General features: G+C 46.8%; 10 protein-coding genes across 10 annotated transcripts; 7 read left to right on the top strand and 3 right to left on the bottom strand.

Annotated features, from left to right (window-relative positions):
• Positions 1–692: 692 nt before the first annotated feature.
• On the top strand, positions 693–1,662 carry F5891DRAFT_1190586 (uncharacterized protein; the record flags this gene model as incomplete). The annotated part of the gene is made up of 2 exons (XM_041367327.1): positions 693–1,158; positions 1,226–1,662. 2 exons carry the CDS (start codon positions 693–695, stop codon positions 1,660–1,662), a joined length of 903 nt encoding a protein of 300 aa, XP_041224372.1.
• Positions 1,663–2,075: 413 nt separating this feature from the next.
• F5891DRAFT_448769 (Aldehyde/histidinol dehydrogenase) lies at positions 2,076–4,511 on the top strand. Its single transcript, XM_041371873.1, has 9 exons — positions 2,076–2,445; positions 2,496–2,812; positions 2,871–3,264; positions 3,321–3,598; positions 3,660–3,734; positions 3,784–3,839; positions 3,894–3,992; positions 4,048–4,126; positions 4,183–4,511. Exons 1-9 carry the CDS (start codon positions 2,404–2,406, stop codon positions 4,277–4,279), a joined length of 1,437 nt encoding a protein of 478 aa, XP_041224371.1. The 5' UTR covers positions 2,076–2,403; the 3' UTR covers positions 4,280–4,511.
• A 2,215-nt stretch (positions 4,512–6,726) lies between these two features.
• Positions 6,727–8,845, bottom strand: F5891DRAFT_981683 (uncharacterized protein; the record flags this gene model as incomplete). Its single annotated transcript, XM_041377140.1, has 9 exons — positions 6,727–6,742; positions 6,799–7,421; positions 7,507–7,547; positions 7,635–7,736; positions 7,794–7,900; positions 7,951–8,116; positions 8,155–8,441; positions 8,467–8,513; positions 8,597–8,845. The coding sequence occupies 9 exons, from the start codon at positions 8,843–8,845 to the stop codon at positions 6,727–6,729; spliced, it is 1,638 nt and encodes a 545-aa protein (XP_041224370.1).
• A 780-nt stretch (positions 8,846–9,625) lies between these two features.
• F5891DRAFT_1190582 (uncharacterized protein) lies at positions 9,626–10,682 on the top strand (the record flags this gene model as incomplete). Its single annotated transcript, XM_041367326.1, has 4 exons — positions 9,626–9,691; positions 9,761–10,008; positions 10,073–10,222; positions 10,280–10,682. 4 exons carry the CDS (start codon positions 9,626–9,628, stop codon positions 10,680–10,682), a joined length of 867 nt encoding a protein of 288 aa, XP_041224369.1.
• A 146-nt stretch (positions 10,683–10,828) lies between these two features.
• F5891DRAFT_1190581 (uncharacterized protein) lies at positions 10,829–14,624 on the top strand (the record flags this gene model as incomplete). Its single annotated transcript, XM_041367325.1, has 15 exons — positions 10,829–10,938; positions 10,993–11,242; positions 11,293–11,360; positions 11,418–11,502; positions 11,556–11,927; positions 11,979–12,165; positions 12,192–12,379; positions 12,431–12,579; positions 12,636–13,033; positions 13,092–13,277; positions 13,329–13,467; positions 13,522–14,063; positions 14,127–14,210; positions 14,260–14,315; positions 14,370–14,624. The coding sequence occupies 15 exons, from the start codon at positions 10,829–10,831 to the stop codon at positions 14,622–14,624; spliced, it is 3,069 nt and encodes a 1,022-aa protein (XP_041224368.1).
• Positions 14,625–15,581: 957 nt separating this feature from the next.
• On the bottom strand, positions 15,582–15,948 carry F5891DRAFT_1190580 (uncharacterized protein; the record flags this gene model as incomplete). Its single annotated transcript, XM_041367324.1, has 2 exons — positions 15,582–15,758; positions 15,811–15,948. 2 exons carry the CDS (start codon positions 15,946–15,948, stop codon positions 15,582–15,584), a joined length of 315 nt encoding a protein of 104 aa, XP_041224367.1.
• Positions 15,949–17,285: 1,337 nt separating this feature from the next.
• F5891DRAFT_1190579 (uncharacterized protein) lies at positions 17,286–17,847 on the bottom strand (the record flags this gene model as incomplete). The annotated part of the gene is made up of 3 exons (XM_041367323.1): positions 17,286–17,329; positions 17,376–17,628; positions 17,683–17,847. The coding sequence occupies 3 exons, from the start codon at positions 17,845–17,847 to the stop codon at positions 17,286–17,288; spliced, it is 462 nt and encodes a 153-aa protein (XP_041224366.1).
• Positions 17,848–17,931: 84 nt separating this feature from the next.
• F5891DRAFT_955123 (uncharacterized protein) lies at positions 17,932–21,104 on the top strand (the record flags this gene model as incomplete). Its single annotated transcript, XM_041375299.1, has 5 exons — positions 17,932–18,432; positions 18,487–18,777; positions 18,830–19,151; positions 19,302–20,687; positions 20,740–21,104. 5 exons carry the CDS (start codon positions 17,932–17,934, stop codon positions 21,102–21,104), a joined length of 2,865 nt encoding a protein of 954 aa, XP_041224365.1.
• Positions 21,105–21,285: 181 nt separating this feature from the next.
• F5891DRAFT_1190577 (uncharacterized protein) lies at positions 21,286–24,047 on the top strand (the record flags this gene model as incomplete). The annotated part of the gene is made up of 4 exons (XM_041367322.1): positions 21,286–22,986; positions 23,044–23,077; positions 23,135–23,295; positions 23,346–24,047. 4 exons carry the CDS (start codon positions 21,286–21,288, stop codon positions 24,045–24,047), a joined length of 2,598 nt encoding a protein of 865 aa, XP_041224364.1.
• A 588-nt stretch (positions 24,048–24,635) lies between these two features.
• Positions 24,636–25,319, top strand: F5891DRAFT_1190576 (uncharacterized protein; the record flags this gene model as incomplete). The annotated part of the gene is made up of 2 exons (XM_041367321.1): positions 24,636–25,001; positions 25,047–25,319. 2 exons carry the CDS (start codon positions 24,636–24,638, stop codon positions 25,317–25,319), a joined length of 639 nt encoding a protein of 212 aa, XP_041224363.1.
• Positions 25,320–25,324: the final 5 nt, after the last annotated feature.

Below are 25,324 nucleotides of genomic sequence, written 5' to 3'. Positions count from 1 at the left end.
TGCCTCTGTGACATGGATAATCTTTGATTTGCACTACTTCTCTGTTGGCTTGAAGGCTGCTCTATTGACAGCCAATAGTTAGTTTGTTTCTAGGTAAGTGTCCCACAGTTTGTGTCTTAGATATCACCCATCATGTTTCCTCACAGCAACCTCGCTTCAGACGTGCCCACAGGCCTACAGGCTATTGATATTTCTACGAGCATCATTCCGGAGGAACAGAAAGATCGACTTCTCAAACTACCCCCTTGCTTTTCCGGTTTCATTCCTCTCCAAAACCTGCCTGTCTCGGCTCTTGTTGACTCTACAACTCTTCCTGATTTCGATCCTGCGCTTGGTGAACTTGATATCTGCAAGTTTTTCTCCTCCGTCGAATGCAACACCTCCAATCTCGCTAGCAGCTTCTTCTAACACTCCATCCCACCTCTCCATTTGTCATCTCGACTTCTGGGCACATTTGAACAGGCTGTACACGACGGAGCGAAGTCCGTGTGTGACCCACGTTTTCCGGGAATTTTGCCATGCTGGGTCCTTACCTATTGGCATGATGTAGGCCGTGCAGTTGCCTCAAAACAAATTTGGTCTGTAGCATATAATTGGTTGGCACACTGCGGCCTTGATAGGGCAGATATCGAGCTTAGTACTGCTGTTGACGAAAAATAACTCATGCGTTGCAGACACTTGGATGGGATATGATGCTGCAAGGCCCTGGTGCATTCCTTGAGACGTCCGATCTTGCTGAAAGGCCCATTAATGGGATTCTGGTACCATTCTGGATGGCGAAGAAACAGCAGCAAGGTGTCCCACTTGATCAACCATGCATTCTGCAGCTCGATTGCTGGGTAATTCATCGCTCTATCGCATTTCGCACCTGGCTTGATGTCAACCACCCTTGGATCCATTATTGTTTTGTCCCTGCCGGTACAACTGGTGTTGCACAGCCCTGCGACGTCGGCATTCAACGATCCCTCAAACTGGCTATAAAGGAGCTGCAGCACAAAGATATTGTTTCAGAAACTCTATCACAACTCACGGCTGGAAAGACCCCAGATGACCTTCGACTTGACGTGACAAAACCAACGCTCCGTGATCGGCGATCGCTCTGTGCGGTGGTTCATCGAGGCCTTCAAGCTCCTCAACAAGCCTGGCATCATACAAAAGGTGAGATTAGTTCTGTTCAGCAAAGTTGACCACTGATGCAGGGTGCAGGCTTTTTCATTGTGTACAGCTGGTGCAGACAACATGTTCAACCTGTCATTTGAGAGTCTGACAAGTCTTGAAGCCCGTCGCATGCTTCGTGACTTGCCACAAACTGCTCCAGACATGTGGGAGTGCATCCAACTACGTCGTCAGCCTGCTAGCGAAGATGCGGAGGCTGTCACTCAAGACACGGAGGTTGTTACTGAGTCAGTACCTGAAGATAATGAAGAGGAACCAGGTGACGATGCTCCGTTAGAGCTCCTCTTGCAGTTTGTTGCATCTGGCATGAAGTGTGCACCTGATGGGTACAGGATTGATGTAGATGGGTCGCTGGTTGTTGACTCTGCCGGTGATACATTCGAGGAGGTTCAAGTTGCCATTTCTACGGACCCTGATACTACATTTGGGAGGGGAAAGCGCAGACATGTTGCAAACAAGCAATATGATGTGTTTGAGGAGCACTAACATGTAGCATAGTTTAATATCATCATTTTTTTCTTGAAAAATTGCTCAATACAAAGTGTCACACTTTTATGTTTGTCGGCTGGATTTCCCTGTGACTGTCACAAAAAATAGGTTCGGTTCGTCAGGCTTGCAACGGTGTGACGAACCTAAGGTCGAAATGATACAGTAAGCTTAAAGGGCCATAAATATTCACAATTATTCGTACTGGCAGGGAATCACTCAAAGCGCCTCGACTTAGACCGGCCACACCGACACAATGGTACGTCTAACAGGCCTGACAACGTGGGAGCCTCAGGTGGCCTCAGGTGTAAGTAAGCATCAACGCGCGTCTAGATCGGGTGTGGGTTTGATACCCGGTAACCCAGGCCGAATGACGTTTGGGCATGTTCCGATTATCAATTTCACCCCCATCCGCTTCACGAATCACGATCATCTCGGAACGATGTGGCTCCATGATGGAGTACTTGACGATGATGGGCATAGCCTCTTGTTACTGGTGGCATCTCTTCGTTTCCATCAATGTCCAGAATAGTTTTGGGCGCTGGGTGTCTGAATGAGTAAACAAGGAAGATGTAACGACATACAGCAACGGGGATCAGGAATTGAGCTCGAGCATGGAGGCCCTTGTTTCAGCAATGAAGGCAATTCGCGCCGAGTGGTTTAAGATGCTGGCATCTCTGTACCCACCATTCAGTTTCTCGCCAGATCTTCAGAACCATTATTCCTACAACTCGAGTCAATATGGCCTCCTTGAAGTATACCCCGAAGCAACAACTCACAGAGGTTTTCATCCGTCATATGGCGCTTATGATAAATGCTGATATTCCCTGTAGATTCATAGTAGGTTGTCGCAGACCTTCCGTGAGGGTCGCACCCTCCCGTTGGGATACCGCCGCAAGCAACTTCTGCAGGTCGCCCGCCTTGTTCAGGAAAATTCCGATGCTATTATGGCTTCCCTGAAAGCTGACCTTGGGAGGCATCCTTTTGAGGCCACCCTCCCTGAACTAGGTCCGATGGTTTCAAGTGCCCTTCATGCTGTCGAGAATCTTGATAAGTGGAATTCTCCCGAGAAACCGCAAGTCGAGGCTTGGCGCAGTGAGTGGGACACAACCATCTTCAAGACGCCCAAGGGCACAGTGCTTAGCATCAGGCAAGCCGCTACCATCTAGCCAAGTTGTCTTGGTGGCACGTTAACAATCCTCCCTTAGTCCCTGGAACTTTCCGTGGGTGCTCACGATTTTGCCGTTTATTGGCGCAATTGCTGCGGGTTGCACATGCTTGATCAAACCTTCAGAGCATGCCCAAGCCTCTGCGGCCCTCCTGGCGAAACTTATCCCGCAATACCTTGATCCGGATGCCTATGCTGTCTGCCTCGGAGCCGTTGAAGAGACCACGCATGTCCTTAGTTTGAAATGGGACCACATTTTTTACACGGGCAGTACGAGTGTCGGACGGATCATCGCAGAGGCAGCAGCAAAGCAGCTCACGCCGGTGACTCTCGAGCTCGGTGGACAATCGCCTGTCTTCGTCGACGGGGACAGCACGAACATTGAGATCGCTGCGAAGAGGATTCTGTGGGGAAAACAACAGAATGCAGGACAGGTAAAACCTACACTGTTGCTCTAAATATTAGCAAAATAACTGCATTGTCATGGCAGGTTTGTGTCGCACCGAATCATGTTTTTGTGCAGGAAGAACACCAAAGCGCACTGGTGGAGGCGTTCAGAAAAGCTTATGACTCGTTCTGGCCAATGGGTCCGCTTGACTCCTCTTCTGAGATGGCTCGCGTGGTGAACGCTCGGCACTACGAACGCAACAAGAGTCTCTTGTCCCGAACCAAAGGAAAGGTCGTGATCGGAGGACAAACTGGGCAGGATCTTCGCATTGAGCCAGCAATCATTACCGGTGTAAAATTGGACGACCCATTGATGGAAGAGTCAGTCGAGCTCATGCCCTTCCAAACGCTATTTAACTGACTGCTCAAACCGTGATTGTAGAGAGATATTTGGTCCTATTTTGCCAATCATTCCAGTTGCAAATGTTGACGCTGCCATTTCACACATACAATCTGGGTGAGTCTTTCGAAGATGGCCTATCAGGGAAAACTCTCATGCCCTATAGGTCTACTCCCCTTGTCATTTACGTCTTCACGGAAAATGAGGAGACAAAAAACAAATGTAGGAATCACCCTTCCACATATGAGATGCATGTTGATCAGCTGTGTTTCAAAGTCGTAGAGCGCACCCAGAGCGGACAGCTGATTCTCAATGAAACTTTCGCTCAGGTTGCTGTCTATGAAATCCCTTTCGGTGGTCAAGGGCAATCTGGCTGTGTGTTCCGTTCCGCGTGTCATTGAGAGAGGTGCTCAGCGTTCATTCATTGCAGATGGATCATACCTTGGGAAGTACTCCTTCGACGCCTTCACCCATCAAAGGGGCTATATCAATGTCCCCGCAGACGCAAGGTGGGTGTGAGGCTGCCCATGTCGAACTTACCTGATTAACGCCGGACATATCTAAGGACGGAAGGCTTCATGCAGGGAAGGTATCCTCCTTACTCAGCGCCTGCACTTACATTCTTCTCCCAAGCGCTCAAAGCGAAGATTCCCGACGCTTAATCCCTCGTTCATGTTTGGAAAATGTTAACATCATCATGTCGACATGTTAAAGTTATAATCTTTAGGGTGATACGAAGAAGAAAGTATACCAAACCAAGCAAGCTGCAGTTATACGATGTTCAATCGGTCTTGGGCCTCAATACTCAGTAGTACTCACCTTTGTATATTGTCCCAAATATTGTAATAGCGGCACAACCTGCAAGTGCATTTCAATCAACAATATAAATTTTGGCCCAAAAATCAATAATCTAAAAATGCTTTTTGGTTTCACTGGTGACAGAGCTGAAAGAGAAGAGAAACAAGTCTCATTGAACGAGTTAGAATTGACTCCCAGCTGCGAGGGCAGATTTAGACCATTTATGACACTTTTGAGCATTCGAGTGTGGCATTTGTTCACACCACTCACCAATGCAGATTTATTCCTACCTGGTTCATTCAACCATTGGGCAGGACATGGCAGTCAACTTGAGACTTCACTCTTCACGAGGGTCGCTCGACTATGTCCAATGTGACTAAAAGCAAGTTTCAATAATTGGCTCCAGCTCCAAAGCGCGCACTCCAAATTTCAACTCAGATTTACCAGTCCGTCTATCGATGGCTTGCCTCATAGACGGACTGGTCACGAGTCTACTTAGAAACCCTGCTATAGTATCGTAAGCCAGAAGGGTTTCTGGTTAAAATTATCCCTCTCATTGATCTTATTAGATTAAGTATTAGATTGAATTGAATTGGTGCAAAGGACTGTATTCTACCTAATGTAAGTCTTTACAAAGTTCTGACATATCTGACGCTGTGACTGACAAATTCTTTCGGACTCGACAAATTCCCGTTTACCGTTACTATGTACTCGTCCATCATCTCGATCCTAACATGCATCATATTATGATGCAGGCGAGTGATATGCATCACCTAGCACCAAAATGGGGGGTACCTGGCAAGTGTGATGCATTAGTGAGAAACCGGTAAAGGGCAGTACGGCTGCCACAATTATGTATCACAGGTGCGCTTCTAATACCTCCAACTTACGCCACGAACCTGTGTGTAGGCATCCATCAGAGAACTCATGAGTCCGTGACATGGTAGCCGTGGTGACTATAGGATGACATAATTCTGCTTCTGCTAAATATCGTTATGTATACTGCGAGATATTTGAGTTACTGGTACATAGCCATGAATGTCTGAAAATCTAGATTACCATGAGGAGTTCGTGACAAGATCACGACTTTGCACCATCACAGCTGGAAAGCTATAACAGCGTAATTAGATACAACTTGTTGCAGCCTATACTGTTATAAAGATGTATCTATACTGTACTATAAGCCAGAAACTCCGATACATCATTCAGTTTAATTGTCCACTATCCAGACAGGATGTATCCCTAGGGCAGCCGCTTTACGGGCTTACTAATCATAAAAACGGAGGTTGAATGCTATATATGGACGTTGTCCACCTGTTGACCCTTGCCTCCCGTAGGACCCAATATTTGGTTCTTCTGCATCGGCTTCCATTGACTGGATCTTTCAATGAGCAGGTCCATTGAGGGCAGATCTCTCTTGAATCTGAGGTGAGTGCCTGTACCTGCCTGTACCTGCTTATGATCTTGTCTTTATAGTATTTTCATCTATCTTTTTGACTTCACCTAGTGCCTATGAGGAACTTCCCGCACTTGATATGTTTTTCTTTGCACATCCACTTGTTTTGTTGAATTCCTCCGATTTCTCAGTTCACATCCTTTTTTTTTCTTTCACCTAGACGCACCGTCCTCATGTACTTGCATTTTGCCAGGTTATGCTTTGTCCTATCCGTCATTCTCGCCACATAACTCGCCACTTTGAATTCCTCTGATTTCTCAGTTCAAATCCTTTTTTTGCTTTTTCCTAGACGCACCGTCCTCATGTGCTTGCATTTTGCCAGGTTATGCTTCGTCCTATCCGTCATTCTTGCCATGTAACTCGCCACTTCAACTTCATCTACAAAATGTTCAACTCAATCCAGCTCATTAAAACAAAGTATTTCACTCCAGCACTTCAACATCATTAAGGTTCTGCTTCATTCCATTTATCATCCTTGCCATTGTAACTGACCACCTCAATTTCATCTAGAACTGCAAATTCAGCCACAACGTCGTCAGGCGGACAAGGTCATCTCAGTATGAGATTTGGTCGAGAGCGGAGGTGTGCACATGAAGGAAATTTAAGTTTTATTGTAGTTTCATGAGTGTCAATTGCCGCATGACCTTTAGTAGTGTGTAGCGTCTCATTTGTTATGTTCAAAATGTGTCCAACTATATCATACATGCAAGAAAACAATATATTGCGTCTTTTTGGGGAGGACATGTCTTTATTACAAGTACTATACTATGCTTGCATTACCAAAAATTAAAATGGCACGGCCAAATGATGATAACAGAATGAGCAAGATATGTTGAACGAGTGACTCAGGACCCATCACACTTTCGCCCTCCTGTTCATTTCATTTAATCAAGTTGAGAACAAATATTGGATATAGCCGCAACTCACTTAGATCCATGGTCTGAAGACATCTCAGCCTGGGGGTGCTTGTTTTCCTTCCGAGAGGCACCGATCGCGTTTGCAGTGTTGTTGTGTGTTGATGGCTTGGGGATGTGCTTGGTCCTGCGTGTTTCAAGCACTGGTCCATCATTGATGTCTATGTCATCAAGACGGTCGCTTCCTGGGGTAGGTGCCAATGGATCCATGTCAAAGGAAGGAGTTGTCGAAGAGAGAGGAAGTTTGCCAGTGAGTGACTCGGCGCTCGAGCTGGTATCTGGAGGGTGACCAGAAGTAGTGACCGGTGGAGGGATGTGAGAGATGGTGGGCAGTGTGTTCAAGATGGTGTCTGGAGGGGGAGTGGAAGTAGTGTCCAGTTGAGGGGTGTGAGAGATGGCGGGCAGTATGCTTGAGCTGGTGCCTGGAGGCAGGGTGGCAGTACTAGCAGTGAACGGTGATGCAGGGGGAAGTGGGACCATGGTAAGAGTATTGATTTCAGATGCACCAGCTAGTGGCTCCAACCCCATTTGAACATCCAGATTGGAGAGAAATATATCTAAGTCTGGGGGCGTCCAGTCATCGCAGGTGCCATGCAAAGGGGGCAATGGTGGGCAAAGGCGCCATTGTGAGTGATTCTGGAAGGATGGGAGATTGTAAGAGGAGTCCATCGAGGGATGTATCATGTTGCATTGATTGCATATCAGACCACTATAGTGATACATCTCCAGTGGACAAGGCATTAGAGACGCTACCGCTGGTACCTGACGATGATACATCAATCATGGATAAGTAATGAATGATGCTGCCAGTACCTGATGATGATACATCCCAAAAGGACAGAAGCTCACTACCCGACTTATATATATCCAAGTGCGACGACGAATCCCTTGTGTCACCACCAGTTCCACTACTACCCTCTTGCTGTTGTGGGCTTGATACACCAGCCTCAGCTATTAAATTTAATGCCCAGTCAGTTCAATGAATTCAATTGCTCAGAAAAAACTCACGGTATACTCGATGTAGAAAGTCTTGAAAGGGCTCCATGACACCGGCGTCAAACCCAGGGTATGCGGTGCTAAAGTTGTTACCTAGCTTTGTTTGACCAACATGAAAACTGAACAAGTAAGATATGGTTTTAATTTTTTCAGTAAAATGCAAGCTTACCTATAGATATCAATTGCCCCAAGTGCTTCTGGAGATGGACCCCCAGCAAGGAGGGAGAACGACATCCCAGTTGCTTCTGCCAGCCCTTTCAAGAATGAGTTAGCGACTGCCACAAGTTTGTCGAGGTTTCTTTTCGAAGCGGAGGTAAGTTGGTGATATGGTGCCACTGAACGTAATAAACATGAGCTCACCATGAGTAATCACCACACATTTGCCTCCGTCCGATTTGCTTATCTTGGATTCTCTGCTGCTTCTGGTCTTCGAGATACTGCTTCACTTGGTCCTTGATATCAGGCGACTCCTGGGCATATAACATTGCAGTCTCCTTCTTCACAAGAGCGACGTGTTTGCCATTGGTAAGTGTCCTGTGTTCTTGAGCGGCTTTCTCCAGGGATCCTTTAACAGTTGGCTGAACATGAGTTGTGTAGAACAGTTTTGAGTATGCCTCCTGTTCCTGGAGCATGTGCGTGGGCTTTTTGCACTCAGTAATGCTTCAAACCATGGCATCGATCACACTCATTGTATTTGCCTTTGCCTTTCTGCCCGATCTTGAACCTCCTAGGCTATTTTTGAATCAAGTATATAATTTCTTTGTCGTATGTATTTAGTCACATCATTATCCATAGCCTAATGGGTGAATACTCACTGTCTTACGTGCATCATGAGCTGCACCCATCTCCATTAACGTCAGGGGTCCTACCTGTGTGATGTGACCTGGCCTTGGTTCTGGGAACTCTTCAAACCATTGTTCACAAAGGTCGGCAAAGAAATTCTTGTAGTTCTTGCTTTTTTCACCCTGCTTTGCCTTGAATTTTTCATACCAAGGTTGCAACCAAGCCTCTTGTTCAACTGACGTCCATCTAGGAGGGGCCATGCTATTTTTGGATTTAGTCATATTCACATGACAGTGACGTGTTTCATGTACATTACTGACTTGATATGTTTTGCCGGGGCAACCAAAATGAAAATTTTAAGTAAGGAGCTGTGTGTTATTTGCAACGTGTCATCATTATCCCACACATAAATCTCCCTCGGGCACCACCAACCAGGGCCTCATGCGCACGTGTAGTAAATCTCCCTCACACACCAACCAGGCCTCATGTGTAAATCTCTCTCACACTCCAACCAGGTGTAAATCTCCTTCATGCACCAACCAGGGTGCATACACAGACTCAGGTATTTTCTTATTATATTTGAATGGATAGCGGTATTCAACCTGGGCATTCAGAACACGCAGTAAATCTCCCTTGCATACCAACCAACATGTATAACTCCCTGGCACACTCACTATAGGCCGACCTCAATTGTACAACTCATCTGAAGAAAAGGAAAGAGCTGCTCGTAAGTATAGACAGGCATATAAAGAAAGCTATGTTGTCAGCTAGCTACTGTAACTCCACTCATAAAATTTTTGTCTAGGAATACAAAATCTATAAACCAACAGTTATTCGCAGTGATCGGCAACTCATCCCGCGAGTTCACAGAAACCTTATGCTGCGCATTGATTCAGTGTGAGGAGTCTGAAGTGACGAATGTGCTCATCGATATCCTCGCAGCGCTTGATATAATCGAGGATTTAGAACTAGAGGCACGCAAGGTAGGAAGTGCAGTACTCACACGTGTGCGAGAGGTCAGGGTGTCACTACAAGATATAATTGCGTGGGTTAGGATCGATATGGATGCCTTGGATGAAGCATACAAAAAGGGGGAGATTTATCACCAATATGCTAACAGTATCTATGTATGTCCGTAACCCTATTAGACAAGTCAACGAAGTCGCTATTGGTGGCTGATGCATGTTGTATTACAGCTGATCCTCCATTCGCTCTCAGCACAGAAACTTCTATCCCTTTCTGAGTCTCATATCTGGGCCCTCAGGCTGTGGATTCACGATGGACCATACACTGGTATACATCCCTCTGCCGGTCTCTCACATATCCTTGCTGACTCGTCTATTTTCCCAGTCTGCATGATCATCATGCTGCATCCCACCACTCATCAAACAGAACAAGCAAAACTTGCAGCGAGTCAAGAGAGATGCCGACATCATTATGAAAAGTAAGTTTGATTTTTATTAATTGTCTTTGACAGACGGCAGTTCAACTGACATACAAAGACACAGAGACGCTATATTGAAAAGGCGACAAAAGCTTCGCCTCACAAAGCCATTGCAGGAGGTATGGGAGATTCAAAGAGCACTTGCTGTGGCCTTGGGCTATGATGATGAAGATCCATCTGAGCTGGAGACGAGTGATGACGAGAATGACGCACTGTATGTCATGACTTTTTTTGTTTTATAAATAGTGAAACATAATTTAAATATCTACAGATTACTAGATCTCCCATCATGCCTGCTCGCTGTCAAAAGCATCAAGGACGAGATGTTGGTGCTAATTGGAGAACCCTGCGCATTTACACAGAATCTCCTCTCTCAGTACGTCAAAAGCTTGCCAGATGAAGTGCTTGGCAAGGGCGACACCTCAATCATTCAAAATGCGAAAACCGAGGTCGAACACTTACTCCGCTATGAAACTCGAGTGCAGGATCAAATTGTTATTTTCTGTGGAGTCTCGACTGAGTCTCGCGCTACTGAATCAGTCTCCCGGTTCTTAAGCACTATGCTTGCTTATCTAGATGATGTCCAGTATTTTTTGGACATTGAAGGACTCACTGAGTTGACGGTTGCTCACTCAATGAGAGAGCTGATGTACCAGAAGGATATCCGTATTTAAGGCTTACATTCACGCATTTTCTCATCAACTTTTCGATACATCCATGTACTGTTTCTACTAGCATGAATGTTGATTGGTCACGTGCCTGATGCATCGTTTGGTGAGCCCACTGCTTCCTTTGAAGCTCTAGTATCGCAGATTCGCCAATGTCATCATACTATCAGCCATGGGGATATATCCCTCCAACTTCCAGCCCCTTGTTACATCAGCATGTCATTCAATACTGTTTTTCTTCAGGTTACAATCTCTTAGTCATGTCAGCTGGAGGTCGCCCATCCAAACACCCATAATTCATTCACCATATCCATAGCAAAACTGTTGGCCAGGCCAGCACCAGACATCGCAACTTCAGCCTGCAGGCAAATGGAAATTTCAATCTCCGGACATCATACTTGTCTGCTTCCAGACCTGCAATAGAAGAGGAGGAGCAAGCGCTATCTCAACAAGCTGTTGGCATGGACTCAGACCCTTGGAATGAGACTCAGTTTTGCCAGGCAGTAGAAGATCCGCAGTCTCATTTGGATGGGCCATCTCAAGTACAGCGCCGGAGAACACCAGGTGTAAGTCTCTTATGTAGTTTTATTGTAGTATTTTTTTGATTATCTTTTAGGATGATCCCATCGCCCTTTGGCTGCCCGAACATGAAACATACTTAGATGAACTCATTTGTCTTGAAGGGTGAGGCAAAAGCACCAGTGAACCATGCTCATGTGGGGAATTTTCACCATCTTTCAGATGTCAAGACTGTTTATCCCCTCTGCTATCTTGTCACGCATGCCTCTTGCAGTCACACCTCAGAATGTCATTCCATAGAATTGAGGTGGAGTAATTCTCATTCGTAATGTATCTGTATTGAATTTTGTCGTGCTTTAGGAATGGCAGGATGGGTTTTTCCATGCTTTAACTCTCAAATCTTTAGGGCTACATATTCAGCTCAGTCACAAGGCAGGAGAAACTTGTTGTCATCCGAGCCCCGCCTTTCATGACGACTTCATTGTTATCGACACTCACGGAATTCATGAAGTCGGCCTATATTTCTGTGGTTGCGAGCACGAAGCTTCCCATTATAAACAGTTGCTTCAGGCGCATCTTTTCCCTGCAACAGCTACTGATCCTAGAACCGCCGCAACATTTGCGGTGTTGAAGTTCTTTCATCTGCTTTCCTTCGAGTCCAAAGTATCCGCATACAAGTTCTATCATAGTTTGGCACACCAGAGTGACAATACCGGAATCACACCAATACGGGTGCATCATATTGTCTATGGTTTTATGCAGCTAGACTCATACTTTATCTAGGATCACTACTCAACATTTCTTAGGATTGTGCATGAGTGGAGAAACCTTCGTTCCTTGAAATGCGCTGGCCATGGCCATGATCCGGCTGGTGTCAATGCAACTCAGGAAGGAGAACTCGCTCTTCTGTGCCTGGCATGCCCACACCCCGGAAAAATTTACCTGACGGGTGGGAAGCTTCAACTCAACAGTGCGTTCTTCTAATGTTGATGGTAGGATTGATGCTAACATATTTCAGGTGGATGTATAGTGTATTTCTTGCAATCAATGCAAATTTCCATCTCAAGCGCCGAGCCATCTCCTCCGACACCAAAGATCCAGGTCTTAGTGGTGGCTGGGGCTATTTCATCAATGAGAAGCCTTACAAGGCTTACATAGGTAATAGTTCTGCTGTCATACAGAAGGTGTGTGCTATTCATCATGTTTACTCTCACAAATTAATGTAGTGTCAACAGAGGAGCACTTGTGTGAGTCATAATGCTGTGAACATGGCAGATACAAAAATATCGAAGGGACTTGCTGCTACAGGCGTCGGCACTGTTGACTGTGCCTGCCATGATATGAAGTTGGTGAATGGTGTTGGGGACTTGCAGAAAGGTGAAAGGTACATGTATAGCATTCAGTCTGCATCTTTCACACACTCATGGCATCATGCTTTAGATATGTAAATATGGATTACCTTGTGTCTTCAGCTTTGTCGACATTTTCAAGCCTCAAAGTCATCAACTTCTCTTATGATATTGCATGCCAATGGCACAAGAAACTCTGGGGTCATGTTCCTTCGCTTCCTCATCGCCTTCAACCAGATCCTGTTGGAAAGACTTTCCGGTATTTTGTACCGAAGTTTCATCTCGCAGTGCACATCAAAGCTTGTCAAATGATGTTCTCACTTAACTGGTCACCCAGCGTTGGTCGGACAGATGGAGAAGCCCCTGAGCATGGCTGGGCAAACATCAATTGTGTTGCTATGAGCACTAAGGAGATGGGCCCTGGAGCTTGTCGAGACGCACTGGACGACCATTTCAGAGACTGGAATTGGAAGAAGATCACATCGCTAGGTATTTATCTGGTCTTCGCTGCTGATGTGGTTGACTCACATCTCGTCTTCAGGTTGAGTGTTGTTACAGAAGGTCATCAAAGCCGTCAGAGCCGAGCAAGAGCATTGTATTGCACTTTCCGAACTTGAAGACTCTATCCAAGAGTCTGAACTAGGTACCTCCTCACTTGCAAAATGGAGAGAAGAGATAGAGACTTGGGAGGTTGACCACACAAAACCTAATCCTTTTGAGAGACACATTGATAGTATGTATTTCTTTCTTACAAGGATTGGCGCACTAACTAATACTTTTCTAGCTATGACACAGGCAGCCGTTTGGCTGGAGCTCGCCAAACAAGATGCCAAGGAGTTGGAGGATGGCACTGCTGTGTCTCTTCACTCCGAGGTATCTTGCAGTATCCTCATCAGCACCAGCATGGATCTTGAACATGCCCAGTGAGTGTCCCAAGTGGATGATGCGATGAATATGGACTTATTTTTTTTCTTCAGACGTCAACTACGTGCAGATGCAGGATTACTCAGTCAACATCCAACTGACACTCAACGGACGAGCATTTTGACCCGCAGCAATGCCCTCCTCCGCTGCATAGACACCTGGACAATGATCCAGACTTTGTACATGCCGTCAGTCGCGAACCTACGCGCCAATAGGTTGATTGATTTGTCGAGTGACAATGATGACGACAGTGGCTGTCCCAAGCCAAATCCCAACTCCGGAAAGGCCGAAGACTCGCAGCTCCTCCTGCCTTCCGAGATCTGTGATCACGTACCATGTGATCGCAAACTCCTTGAAATCGAATGGTCTCTCCGGCTTGCACAAGCTCACGATGCACTCAATGAGTGCCGCACTCACATTCGCCTTCGTCAGCAGCTAGTGCAGTTCAAAAAACATCACATACGTGGTCAGAATCCCAACACTCGTGCAAGGAATACGCTCGACACTGTGGAACATCGTCTGGTTATGAGCCACGCAAAATACTCATGTGCACAAAAGACACTTGTTACTCTATCCAATCACCTCGACTGTGTCAGTTGGGAATGAAAACTACAGCCACTCACGAGATCTCACCTCCGTCCCATGGGAGACTTCGCAGGGCAATCACAAGGCAGGACCATCATGTCCTGGATCTGGCTGACACAGGGAATATCTAACGACGATGCTGAGAGTTTGCAAGACAGTAAGTTTGCTGTCATTTAAATATGCTCATATCTAATCTGGGACTACAGTGCTTCGTGTCGAATGGTGCAAGGCCAGGGCACATCAAAACTGTTGGTCCGAGGAAGTCTGACTTTTGTTGGAAGAGATGCGGCGAGTTCTTGCTTTTTTCAACTGGCAGGTGCAATGGTGGGAGGACCGTATCAGTTTGCAAACACTGGCTAGGTTGGAGGAGACCAAGGGCTTAATTGCATATGCGAAGCGGCAGGCATTTATTCGACGCAGGCTGTCAGCATCATTCAGAGAGAAGTGGAAGGATGTTCCAGCGTTGGTGGCCACTGGGATGGGTATCAATTCGACGGGCAATGATGAGGACGAACATCTGTGCCTTGACATCCCTCCTCAAGAAGATTTAGTACACGATGATCATTATTAATTTTGTTGATAGACTACTAATACAACTTCTTTTGTTGGTACCTGAGTTATGAACTTGACCTTTGTTTGACTTAGTGCCGAGTACCTTAGATCTACTCAGCGATTTATGGTGATTGTTGATGGGGGTGGACAAATACTCACCTCGCCCGGTGCTGCGTCCGATAGAGAAATGCTCACCGGGCACAGCCACCAATGGATAATTGCACAGGAACGATGTATCTACGCATGGATAGCTAAACCGAAAGATGTATGGGGGTTTTTGGCTAATAAGCCAGTTAGATATATCTTTCCCCCACTAACAGGTGGATACGTACTTGCATTTGGGGGTCACTATTGGACAAAAAAAAATTACGACTTGAGTTGACCTGAATTTTCCTTTGACACAACAGCTCATAATGAATCACGGTGAATCATAGTGTATGATGACCTAGGCATGGTCAAAAACCTATGAAGGAAAACAAATGCAGGGACCTTAGTGCAAGATCGAGGACAAGATGTTTGTTTACATATCTTGATCTTGGTTTCACCTTCGTAAGGACCACTCCAGGTCTGCTTTTGGTTTACATAATCAGATTCAACGTGGACTTAGCAAGGACTTCGCACTTCTTTTGTCTTCTAAAGTTGGGCCAGGTGAAATTGACGTGGTCCTGCCACGCCTGCTGCAGTCGTGACCTGTCTGTGAGGCCCGACGCAGCATATGAGCGTCATCATGGGTGTGGTCCAGAGAGGGAGGAAAAGAAAATAGTAATTGGCTTATATACCTAGTTGTACATGTCCCTACAGCAAATAAAACAAGGCTACTACGTCCATTACCGAGTGATTAAGTACTGGCATGGATGCTCAGGCTGCTCACTGGTGCCCGCAAATACATGCAATACCTATTCAAACGATTCGTGCAGCTTACACCGAAATCAGACGACAGGTCAATACTGCCCTTCACACACATGGGAGATGCTGCTCACTTGGGAGCGCAGCGAAATGAATGTTTGAGGTTGCTGGAGCGCTGACACTCGTCCTGCACACCAAGGCTCTGCAACTTCTGCATAAGTACAAGCTCGGTCACAGGGATGAAAAGCGCGTTTCCCTTGATGGCTCGAGACAGTAACCCATCTGCGACATCGATGCTTGCTAAAGCCTAAGATCACAAGAACATCAGTGGGCCTTCTTATGAATGCACGGTAGCTTACCTCCATGGCTGCATAGTGTATGGCGATGGATCTCAATGAATTGGATCCTTTGCCTACGACATCCATGATAATGATGTCATAGCACCTGTTGTGAACGAGAGCAAGAGCAGCTATGAGACCTGCGGGGCCTGCACCCATGTTATGTTCTCAGGGAGAGACATTGTCTGCTTGGAGGATTTTGAGAATGATAAAGTGACTGAGACAATGCATTAGCGTCAGATAGCTTTTGCACCTCTAATGAAAGGCCACCAGTATACAAGTTATCTTAACCCATAGTGGTGAAGGATGATTTGCTATCGCGCATGAACTGCAACTGTCAGAAAATGTGGTCAATAACCAGACTGGACTTGGATTATGCGCTGCCCGAACATGGAGCTCAGTCGGAACATGGCACTAAGGTATCTGAAGGGATCCTTGTATTATCAGACTAATCAGTACATGTGTCGTAGTTAGTACATGGAGATTTCACAGACGCTACAACAGGTTCACAGTCCTGAGTGATTTCAGCATTATAGGAAGGGCTCTGGACCATTTCCCGCAAAGACGTTATCCACATGGCTTCTCCGAGGGAGTCTGAGGCATACGGGAGTATTAACATCGAGATGCGAGGTCTTGTTTGACAATGCGATTCAAAAATCAACGTCAAGATCGAGTTTGGAAGGTCAAACTAGAATTAGACTCCGACTTCTTCTTTGATCGTCTCTAATGGTGATTCACGATGATTCACTACTACTAAGTCCTTGGCCAGAATCAAAAGTATAAAACCAAGAGCGTGATTTTTGTCCAATACGGTCCCCCATACTTGCATAATGTGTATAATGTGTATTGCTTGTACAAACCTGTAGTCCTTGTGGTGTTTGTCCGCTTGTTTGCTTGTGCTTAGCAACTCGAAATTTTGAATTGCTTCATCTGTAAACTACAAATTTCCCCACAGACATCGACATTTTTGACAGTTTCCCACAGTAACCCACAGAGGGACAGCGCTCACAGCACATTTCTCCGGGGCATCAAATTTTTTCGACAGTAACCTACAGTAACCCACAGCAGGACAGCACTCACAGCACATTTCTCCCGGGCATTGAATTTTTTTCAACAGTAACCCACAGAGAGACAGAGCTCACAGGATGTACAGCCTCACAGTGTTTGTCAATAAAATAGCTACCTCGAGCGCTAGTAGTAGTAGTACCTGAAAGTACTTAGTAAAATTAAAATTTAACAAGCGGACCGGTCGCCTTAGGATGTTGCAGCTGTTTTACAATCAATTACAATAACAGTCTGTATACTACGCTCGCCGTTGTCTTCTCCTCACCTACATGAATTGGTTCCGCAGGATCAAACATTTCGTACTAGAAGTCACACAATTCAAGCGTCGAGATGGAACAAAATTTTATGTCCATATTTACTATACTACTAGCCTAGTACCAGTACTGCTAAATACAAACTATTTGACACAATTTGAAAGAAGGGACGAGGCATCAGTCCAACTGGATCGTTAGCTGACGGCAGGATGCGAATGAGTCTATGACGAGGTTAGTTGGTAGTGTATACATAATAAGAGTACTTACCAAGAGAACCGTGTGCTGGCTGATGTGAAAGACCGTGTTTTTTGAATGTGACACGCATATGGCCTAGTCCTACATCGGCCTTGTCAAGCTTCCGCTTGGAAATGACAGACTTGTATCTTGAAAGACTGGTCATGACCTCTTGCTCTCGCACGATGCAATCAGCAAGTTTTTTCTCCGCATTAACTATATCGCGTCGGGCCCTTGCGAGATCCATGATCAGGTTGGCTTCACAGTCGTCAACGTCATTGATGGTCTGTACACACGTTAACGAGCAGTGCCTAGTAAGAGTCAGATATCAGTCACTTACCATTGACCCAATAGCATTGACCACGTCGTACAAGTCAGCGATTCCGCTACTGGGAGGCTCACTAGAAGTTCGGCTCGCTTGCCACTTATTGGAGTTTTGCGGGCGCATATTTGACAATGATGGTACGTCACTAGAAATATTTAGGTGGATTGGTACGTTGGACATGGGTGTTTTGAGAATATGGCTTATTGATTCCGCAAGGGATTACTTACAGCTTTCTCGGAATCTCACGCGTCGATTGTACTACATATGACATTCCAGTGTCCTTCGTGCGGGAAAGGTGGTTTCAAGGATGATGTAGCCGTTGCTCGGCACATGAGCCAACCTCGCTCTGGCTGCAGTACATGGCTGCAGGATTTGATATGCTCGCACTCTGAGTCTGATATGGACGATGAACCTGTGAGTACTAATACTATGGATGACGGACCACATACTATTCCCGACATCGAGACTGGTGGTTTTGGAGATTGGGATGAGATGTTTGGAGGGAGTAGTAGTGAGCGCCAGGCTTACGAAGAGAGGACACCAACTCGTAACTCAGAAGTCATCGACTCGTATCCTGACTGCGCTCGATCATACGGCAGGGGCTACACGTTCCTCGATGTATTCAATTCAGACGAGAACAGCAGGCACCGTGCAACGAACCCGTATTATCCATTCAGTGGCCAGAAAGACTGGGAAGTTGGGTCATGGCTACTTCGCTCTGGATTAAGCATGGGGAAGATAGACAGTTTTCTTTCGCTCGACATGGTGAGTAATAAATTCTTTTTGATAACATACAATTTTTGAAGGTGTCTTCTTTAGATAAAGACCCTTCCGTTGTCGTTCCATTCGGCCAAGGAGCTGCGTGGCAGAGCGGAAATGTTGCCTAGTGGCCCGCGCTGGATGTCTCAAGTAGTACCTACAGCACATCCCACGAAATCGCCCATTGTCTTGTATTGGCGTGATCCCTTAGATTGTATTTCGGGCCTTCTCAACCACCCTGCCTTTCACGATCATCTAGACTTTACGCCTCGCAGGGTGTATAGCACTGCGCAGCGGCTGTGCCGTGTATATTCAGAGTGGATGACTAGTGATGATGCGTGGAATATGCAGGTACGTATAGTTTCATCTGTGCGAGTCGTCGTACTTATCGATTTTCGGACAGTCGGCCCTACCAAGAGGTGCAACACTCCTGGGGACCATCTTATCGTCTGACAAGACGAATATATCAACCATGACGGGTGACAGAGTTGCACACCCCCTTCTGATTAGTCTTGCCAACATAGGCATGTCCACGCGACTCAAGTCGTCTTCGAATGCCTTTGTGCTTACCGCTCTACTTCCCGTCCCAAAATTCATCTACAAGAAAAAACGCATGCGAGGCGTACTTGAGGATCGCCTCATTCACGAATGCTTAGATATTGTTCTCCGTCCACTCAAGCTGGCTGCTCGCGAAGGAGTCATGCTATCGGACCCTGTTGGACACAGTCGCTACTGTTTTACACCACTTGCGAGCTACATTGTCGATACCCCGGAGGCCATGATGCTGGCTGCTGTTGGCGGGAAAACCTCCCCAGTCACTACGGCCATGTACAAACAGTTTGGAGACCCTTTCCGTCATGAGCCTCGCACATGAGCAACTACACTCTCCCAGCTGGACATTGCGCGGAGTAAAGCTGATCCCAACGACATCGAGATATTTTTTTGCGAAGCACAGAAGTTTCGTTTGAATGGCGTGAATGCACCATTCTGGATGGATTGGGTCCTCAGTGATCCATCACATTTTCTCACTCCCGAATTTCTTCACCTCATTCATCGCGAGTTCTACGACCACGACGCAAAGTGGCTTATTTGCGCAGTAGGTGATACAGAGATTGACTTTCGGTTCTCTGTGTTGCAGGCTGTCACTGGGTTCCGTCATTTTCATGGCGGGATTTCAAAACTCAAACAGGTTACAGGACGTACTCAACGCGACATTCAACGCTCGATCGTTGCAGTCAGTGCGGATGCAATTCCTAGCGCAGTGATGACTGCTGTACGAGCTCTGATGGACTTTCGATATCTCGTACAGTCACCCATAATTGACGACATCCTACTCGCCCGAATTTCCACTGCACTTGATCATTTTCACGCTAACAAAGATGCTATTATAGAGGGTGGATTTCGTCGTGGTCAGCGTGGCGGCGTTATCGAGAACTGGTACATACCGAAGCTTGAGCTTATGCAGTCCATAGTTCCAAGCATAAGGAACACTGGAGTTCCTCTGCAATGGACAGCCGATACCACGGAGCATGCCCACATAATGGAAATCAAAAGTCCTGCTCGCTCGAGCAATAATAATAATTACGATCCCCAGATATGTCGCCATCTTGACCGTGCTGATAAATGCCGCCGCTTTGACCTCGCTATGAGTCTGCTCGACAATGTCCCAGACTCAGGGCAGCAGGATCCAGATGACGATGAGAAGGATGAGAATGTTGATTTCGACGTGGACGACGATCGCGATATCCCAGCAGACCTTCTTACGACAATGAAACACCCTGGACATTCACGTCCAATCACAAATTACTTCGGAATTGCCAAGGTCCTCCAGCACAGGGAAGTGGGGACAGTCCCTGTGCCAGTGCGCTCGTTCGTTGTCGAACGCACAGCGTTTCACCTCACCTACGATCCTTCTATCAGAAACATATCTGTTGACGATGCTGCCATCAAGTTTGGTCTTCCTGACTTACGACCAGCTATTGCCGACTTTCTTCGTCGTGAGGCTACTCATGGGAGGGATCACATACATACTATTGGGGGGGCTAGAAGAGCTGGACCTACTGCTTCACTTCCCTTCGACAAACTTCAAGTCTGGTTTAAACTTCGGGTGCAGGACACCGATTTCCACGATGCTAGCATCATACGGCCTGCGCAGACCCTCAATTGTGCACCTCCTTCTGATCCCTGGACATGTGGCCGGTATGACACAGTCATCATTAACAATGAGGCGAGGTACTTATGGCCAGAAGATGGTCTTCGTGGTACGTTATGATCTTATGTCACGCTGAATCTCTACTTATTGTCAAGTCGCAGGTCATACGATTGGCCAAATCAGGCTTATCATGCGTGCTGTTGGAAAAAGTGGCACGAATTGGTCATGGAAGGACCACTTTCTGGTTTACGTGCATCGCTTTGACATTGTTCCTCAAAGCTCCGGTGCTGATGATCGTGAGCCAAGTATGCAGCTCCACTTGCTCAAACGAGCGAAGCGTTCGAATGGCACTTGGGTGGGCGATGTCATACCTGTGACACAGCTCAGAGCACCTGTTAACCTTGTCCCTCGCTTCGGTGCAAGTGCGGACAACCGTCTCACCCCATATAATAGCATGGAACATGCTTCTCAGTTCTGGCTCAACAGGTATTGGGATAAGAATGTATATTTTCCCCTTTCCATGTAGCTTTTGGTGTAGCTTCCGTGCGACGTTCGTGATGGTTGAGTGGTCTTATCTAGCCTATGCCAGAAGTTATTCTAGTCTGTTTTATTCTTAGATCACCGAACTGAGTACTGAGTTTTGATGGGCGCTATTATGTGGCGATAAGCTCTCATTCTTTGTGCCATTATTGTCCGTGTACGAAAAAATGGCGTTCTTTTTCAGGACCGTTGACAACGGAATCAAATTGTCATCGTTGTTGTCTATCCCCGATGTCACCGACGTCCATACTATGAACAAGATCACCTCTGACGAGCTCAATCGTCTGGTCACTCACGAGGGTTCACCAAAGGCCTCGCAACCGCTGGGACACCTGCTCTCCAAAATATTTCAGTCTTTCACGGTTCCTCTTCCCGATGTATTCAGCCTTAAAATCCCATTCGGAAAAATCCTTTATCGCAACCAACGCATCAACGAGAAATTCAGCGGGACATCGCCCGATACTCTTGTGCCACTGTACGATACTGAAGCGAAGGCTTGGAACTGGGCCCTTCCAGTTGACCCTCCTAAAAATGCCAGTAGTAGTCGTTCGGGCGCAGACTCAGAGGGCGAGTCAGAGGGCGAGTCAGAGGGCGAGTCAGAGGGCGAGTCAGAGGGTGATGATATGCAGAAAGCAACTCACGAAGAAATCTTTGCTGCGTTTCTCAATGCTCTGGCTGGCTGCTTGGCAGCGTTGCAGCCCAAACTAGTAGAAATGCGCTTTGCAACCAGCACATGGAGCGCAGCCAGTGCACAGAAGGCATTACCTGGCAGCGACATCAAGCGCAAGCCAGATCTCGTTCTATCTGACGATATATCGGCAAAGTGGGGGAACATCAGGGTATCAGCCGAACTCACTCACAGTCGATACCGGCCTGCGATGCGACTCGGGAAGGCTGCAGATACTCATGCCTATATTATGATGAGTGAACAGCCATGGAGGCGCTTTGCTCTCATATTATCATTCACAGATGAATATCGCCACCTTAGAGTCCTAATGTATGATCACTCTGGTGGCGCCGTGTCTCCTCGCTTTGATATTTACCAACAACCGGACATATTTTCACATATAATCGCTGCCATCAATTTCGGGAGTCTAGAGTGCGTCGGCTATGATCCGACAGTCTCATTCTCAAAGATTGTTTCACCACCCCGATTCAAAGATATCAACTGCTATCGTCCCATTAGAAACGCTCCTGCCCGACCAAGTACGACGGACTGTACTGTTGCCGTATCCACTTCCTCCCTTCCATTTCCCGAGGATCCTGATGGAGTGTCGTCCAGTGATGCCCTTGAATCAGTAGTCGCTAGTGACTCTAGTGACTCTGACTCGACGGAAGAAGGTCCGAGCGGTTCCGCTACACATTACTCGATGGACGAAGAGCATTTCCCACCCCCCTCCCTCCCAGTGCACCCCACTGCAACCCGTAGTGCTCCCCTTCTCAGCCTCGCATCTCAAATGCCCCAGGCTGAGATGACCGAGAGCATCTATTCTGTCACCCCTCTCCCTTCCCAATTCCCTTACTCTGCTCAATCACCTGAACCTTGCGGTAAAATCCGTGTAGGGCAGAAGGTCTACACTATAAGAAGAATCATTTTTGCGAGCCGAGGTCTTGTTGGTCGCGGAACCGTTTGCTATTTGGCAACTTTAGACGATGAAGACTACATAATAAAAGACCATTGGGTTGTAGGCAAGGACGACAATGTAGTCTTGAACGAGATCAAGATGCTGGAATTGATGGATGGCCTCCCTGGCGTTCCAAAGCTGGTGGATCATTGGGTCGTTGAACAGTCAGATGGTGATCCCGATGTTACCCGAAAATATCGGCAGAAAGAACGCCGGAGTACCAGGGGCACTAGTCGTACTCATGTACGTCTTGTCTTGAAGCCATGTGGTCGCCCCCTTCACATGTTCCGAACACTGAAGGAGTTTGTGCGGGCACTAAGGGATATCGTTAAGAGTAAGTTTTTAGTACTTTGGGGTACAGGTGTCTTGGACTGATACTCTTTGATGTTAGTTCAACAAGCTGCGGTGGAGGAACGTCAGATTTTGCATCGGGACTGTAGTCTCAACAACGCGATGATCCTAGACGAACCTGAAGGTAGTGAAGGGTTTCTTATTGACTGGGAGTTTGCCGTTCGGATTGCCTCGGATCATAAATATCCTATTGGCGGTACAGTAAGTACACCTTATTCATTAAATATTCAGTTCATTAATTGATTTGCCAGGGCACAGTCCCTTTCATGTCACGCGGACTTCTCAATCAATATGCGGTCCTGCAGCAGGAGGCGGACCTGGAATCGAAGAGGAAGAAGACGGCGAAGAAGAAAGAGACTCGGGGACGCAATTCAGTCGACAAACCAAAAACCCCGAAATCATCCTCTGATTCTCTGGCGCTACCTGTATCATACGTCATCCAAGGCTATGCGGATGACCTGGAGTCCCTTTTTTTCGTGTTCGCTTGGGTTTGCATCAAGTTTTGTGGTCCCAACGGTATGGTGCGGGAGCGCTTGCCCAATTCGTTGGTGGATCGTTGGACCAGCCTTGACCTGGGATCGTGCGCAGCCTTCAAGATCACCTTTTTCGCTTATCCAGGAGAGGAAAAGCATCTCACAGACCAATTTCACCCATACTTCAAGCAGCTGATCCCCCTCGCAGTAGAGTGGCGTAGAGTTCTGGTGGACAACATGATCCACCCCGTTACCTTCGACACCATTCTCGCTGTACTCAACTCTCATCTCGACAAACTCCCCGACGACGAGGAGCTCGTATCTGCTGTGGACATGCTCAGGAATGATGCTGCCATTCTCACGAAACATGTTAAGGGCAAACGGATTGCTTCAGACCCTCCCTCTGTAGTAGCACCCAAGCGGCAAAAGTCTCATCATAGTGATACCGAGTCTGACTCAGCATCGGGCAGTGACGCATGACCAGGAGGTGAAGCCTACTCATTACACATATTCAGCTATTTTTCTTCTTCACTGACTTAGTATGAATGACATGTTTAACTTTAGCAGTAGTATTTCTAGAATCTCGCTGGCTTGTACTATTAGTATGTTGCGTTTTTACTATAGTTCACTGACCGGTACCTATGATATTGTTGTTCTGACTATATCATTCTTTTTCAAGCTTTTTTCAAGCGTTTATCTTTTTACAATCAAGATACTAGTAGTACGCCAGGATCTGATATAGTATCACTACTAGTAGGTTCTGGTACGATTCATGTTATGTGTAGCATTTTTGCTTACGTGATCGGCAATTTCTCTTATGAGTACCATTACCAACGACGAAGGTTTTTTCACGCTAGTCATGCGAATCGATTCGGAGTACGACGTGATAGTAACAATCCTCATGGTGGTATGTTTCTTTATTACTATCATTCTTATTAATGATAAACTTTTCTCTCGCTACCCATACGGCTATTAAGTATTAGTACACGGATGAGCCATGGTATAAAATCATCGTAAGTCTGGGATAATTTATCAGAGTCACTTCTTCCTCTGTTCTTCATTACAGTCATGCCTCCTCATGCCATCGCCAGTCCTAAGAAGAAACGATCTGGCAAGCGCAAAGGATCCGATGCTTCAAAGGCCGGCTTGCCAAAGAAGTCTCGGGCTGCAGACATTGCTGAGGTACCCAGCACGGTACCCCTCGTGTCCCTTGGCCTGACTGGAGCAGAAGCGGAACAAAATGCTCCCCGGCATTCTGGTCGCCCTAATGCGGGAACTGGAGGTAGGAATGCACAACTGGAGAAGATTGGATCAGTATTGCAATCCAAGCCTCGGACTCAAGAACGTAAGGGTACAACGTCCCTTGGTCTCAATGTTCCAGTCAATCCTCAAGCCCCAGAACCGCGTCGTAGAGGTCGAAAGAATCATTCAAAGGTAGGCGTCCAATTAATTCTGTTACTCATATTGATTGTTTCGTAGGCAGTTCCTCCACCCTACAGCTCACTCGTTAGGGATGCTCCAGATGCCCCAGCCAAGGACATTATCGCCACAGGGCCCAGCTTTACATCCCAGCAACCTGGTGGAAGGTTTGGATTTGTTGCTCCAACAGAAATAGCTCATTCCGGTACTGCCCAGCCCAATATTCAGGCATTGCACAACCCGCATGTCACCATTGGGGCGAAGGACGCTGAGCAGCGCACTCGGGACGCCATTGCCGAGCAACGAGCTCGAGATGCCATTGCCGAGCAATGAGCTCG

The sequence above is a fragment of the Suillus fuscotomentosus genome (genome assembly GCF_016647785.1).
Source record: "Suillus fuscotomentosus strain FC203 chromosome Unknown F5891scaffold_37, whole genome shotgun sequence".
Taxonomy (NCBI): Eukaryota; Fungi; Basidiomycota; class Agaricomycetes; order Boletales; family Suillaceae; genus Suillus; species Suillus fuscotomentosus.
This window is presented reverse-complemented; position numbering and strand designations above follow the sequence as displayed.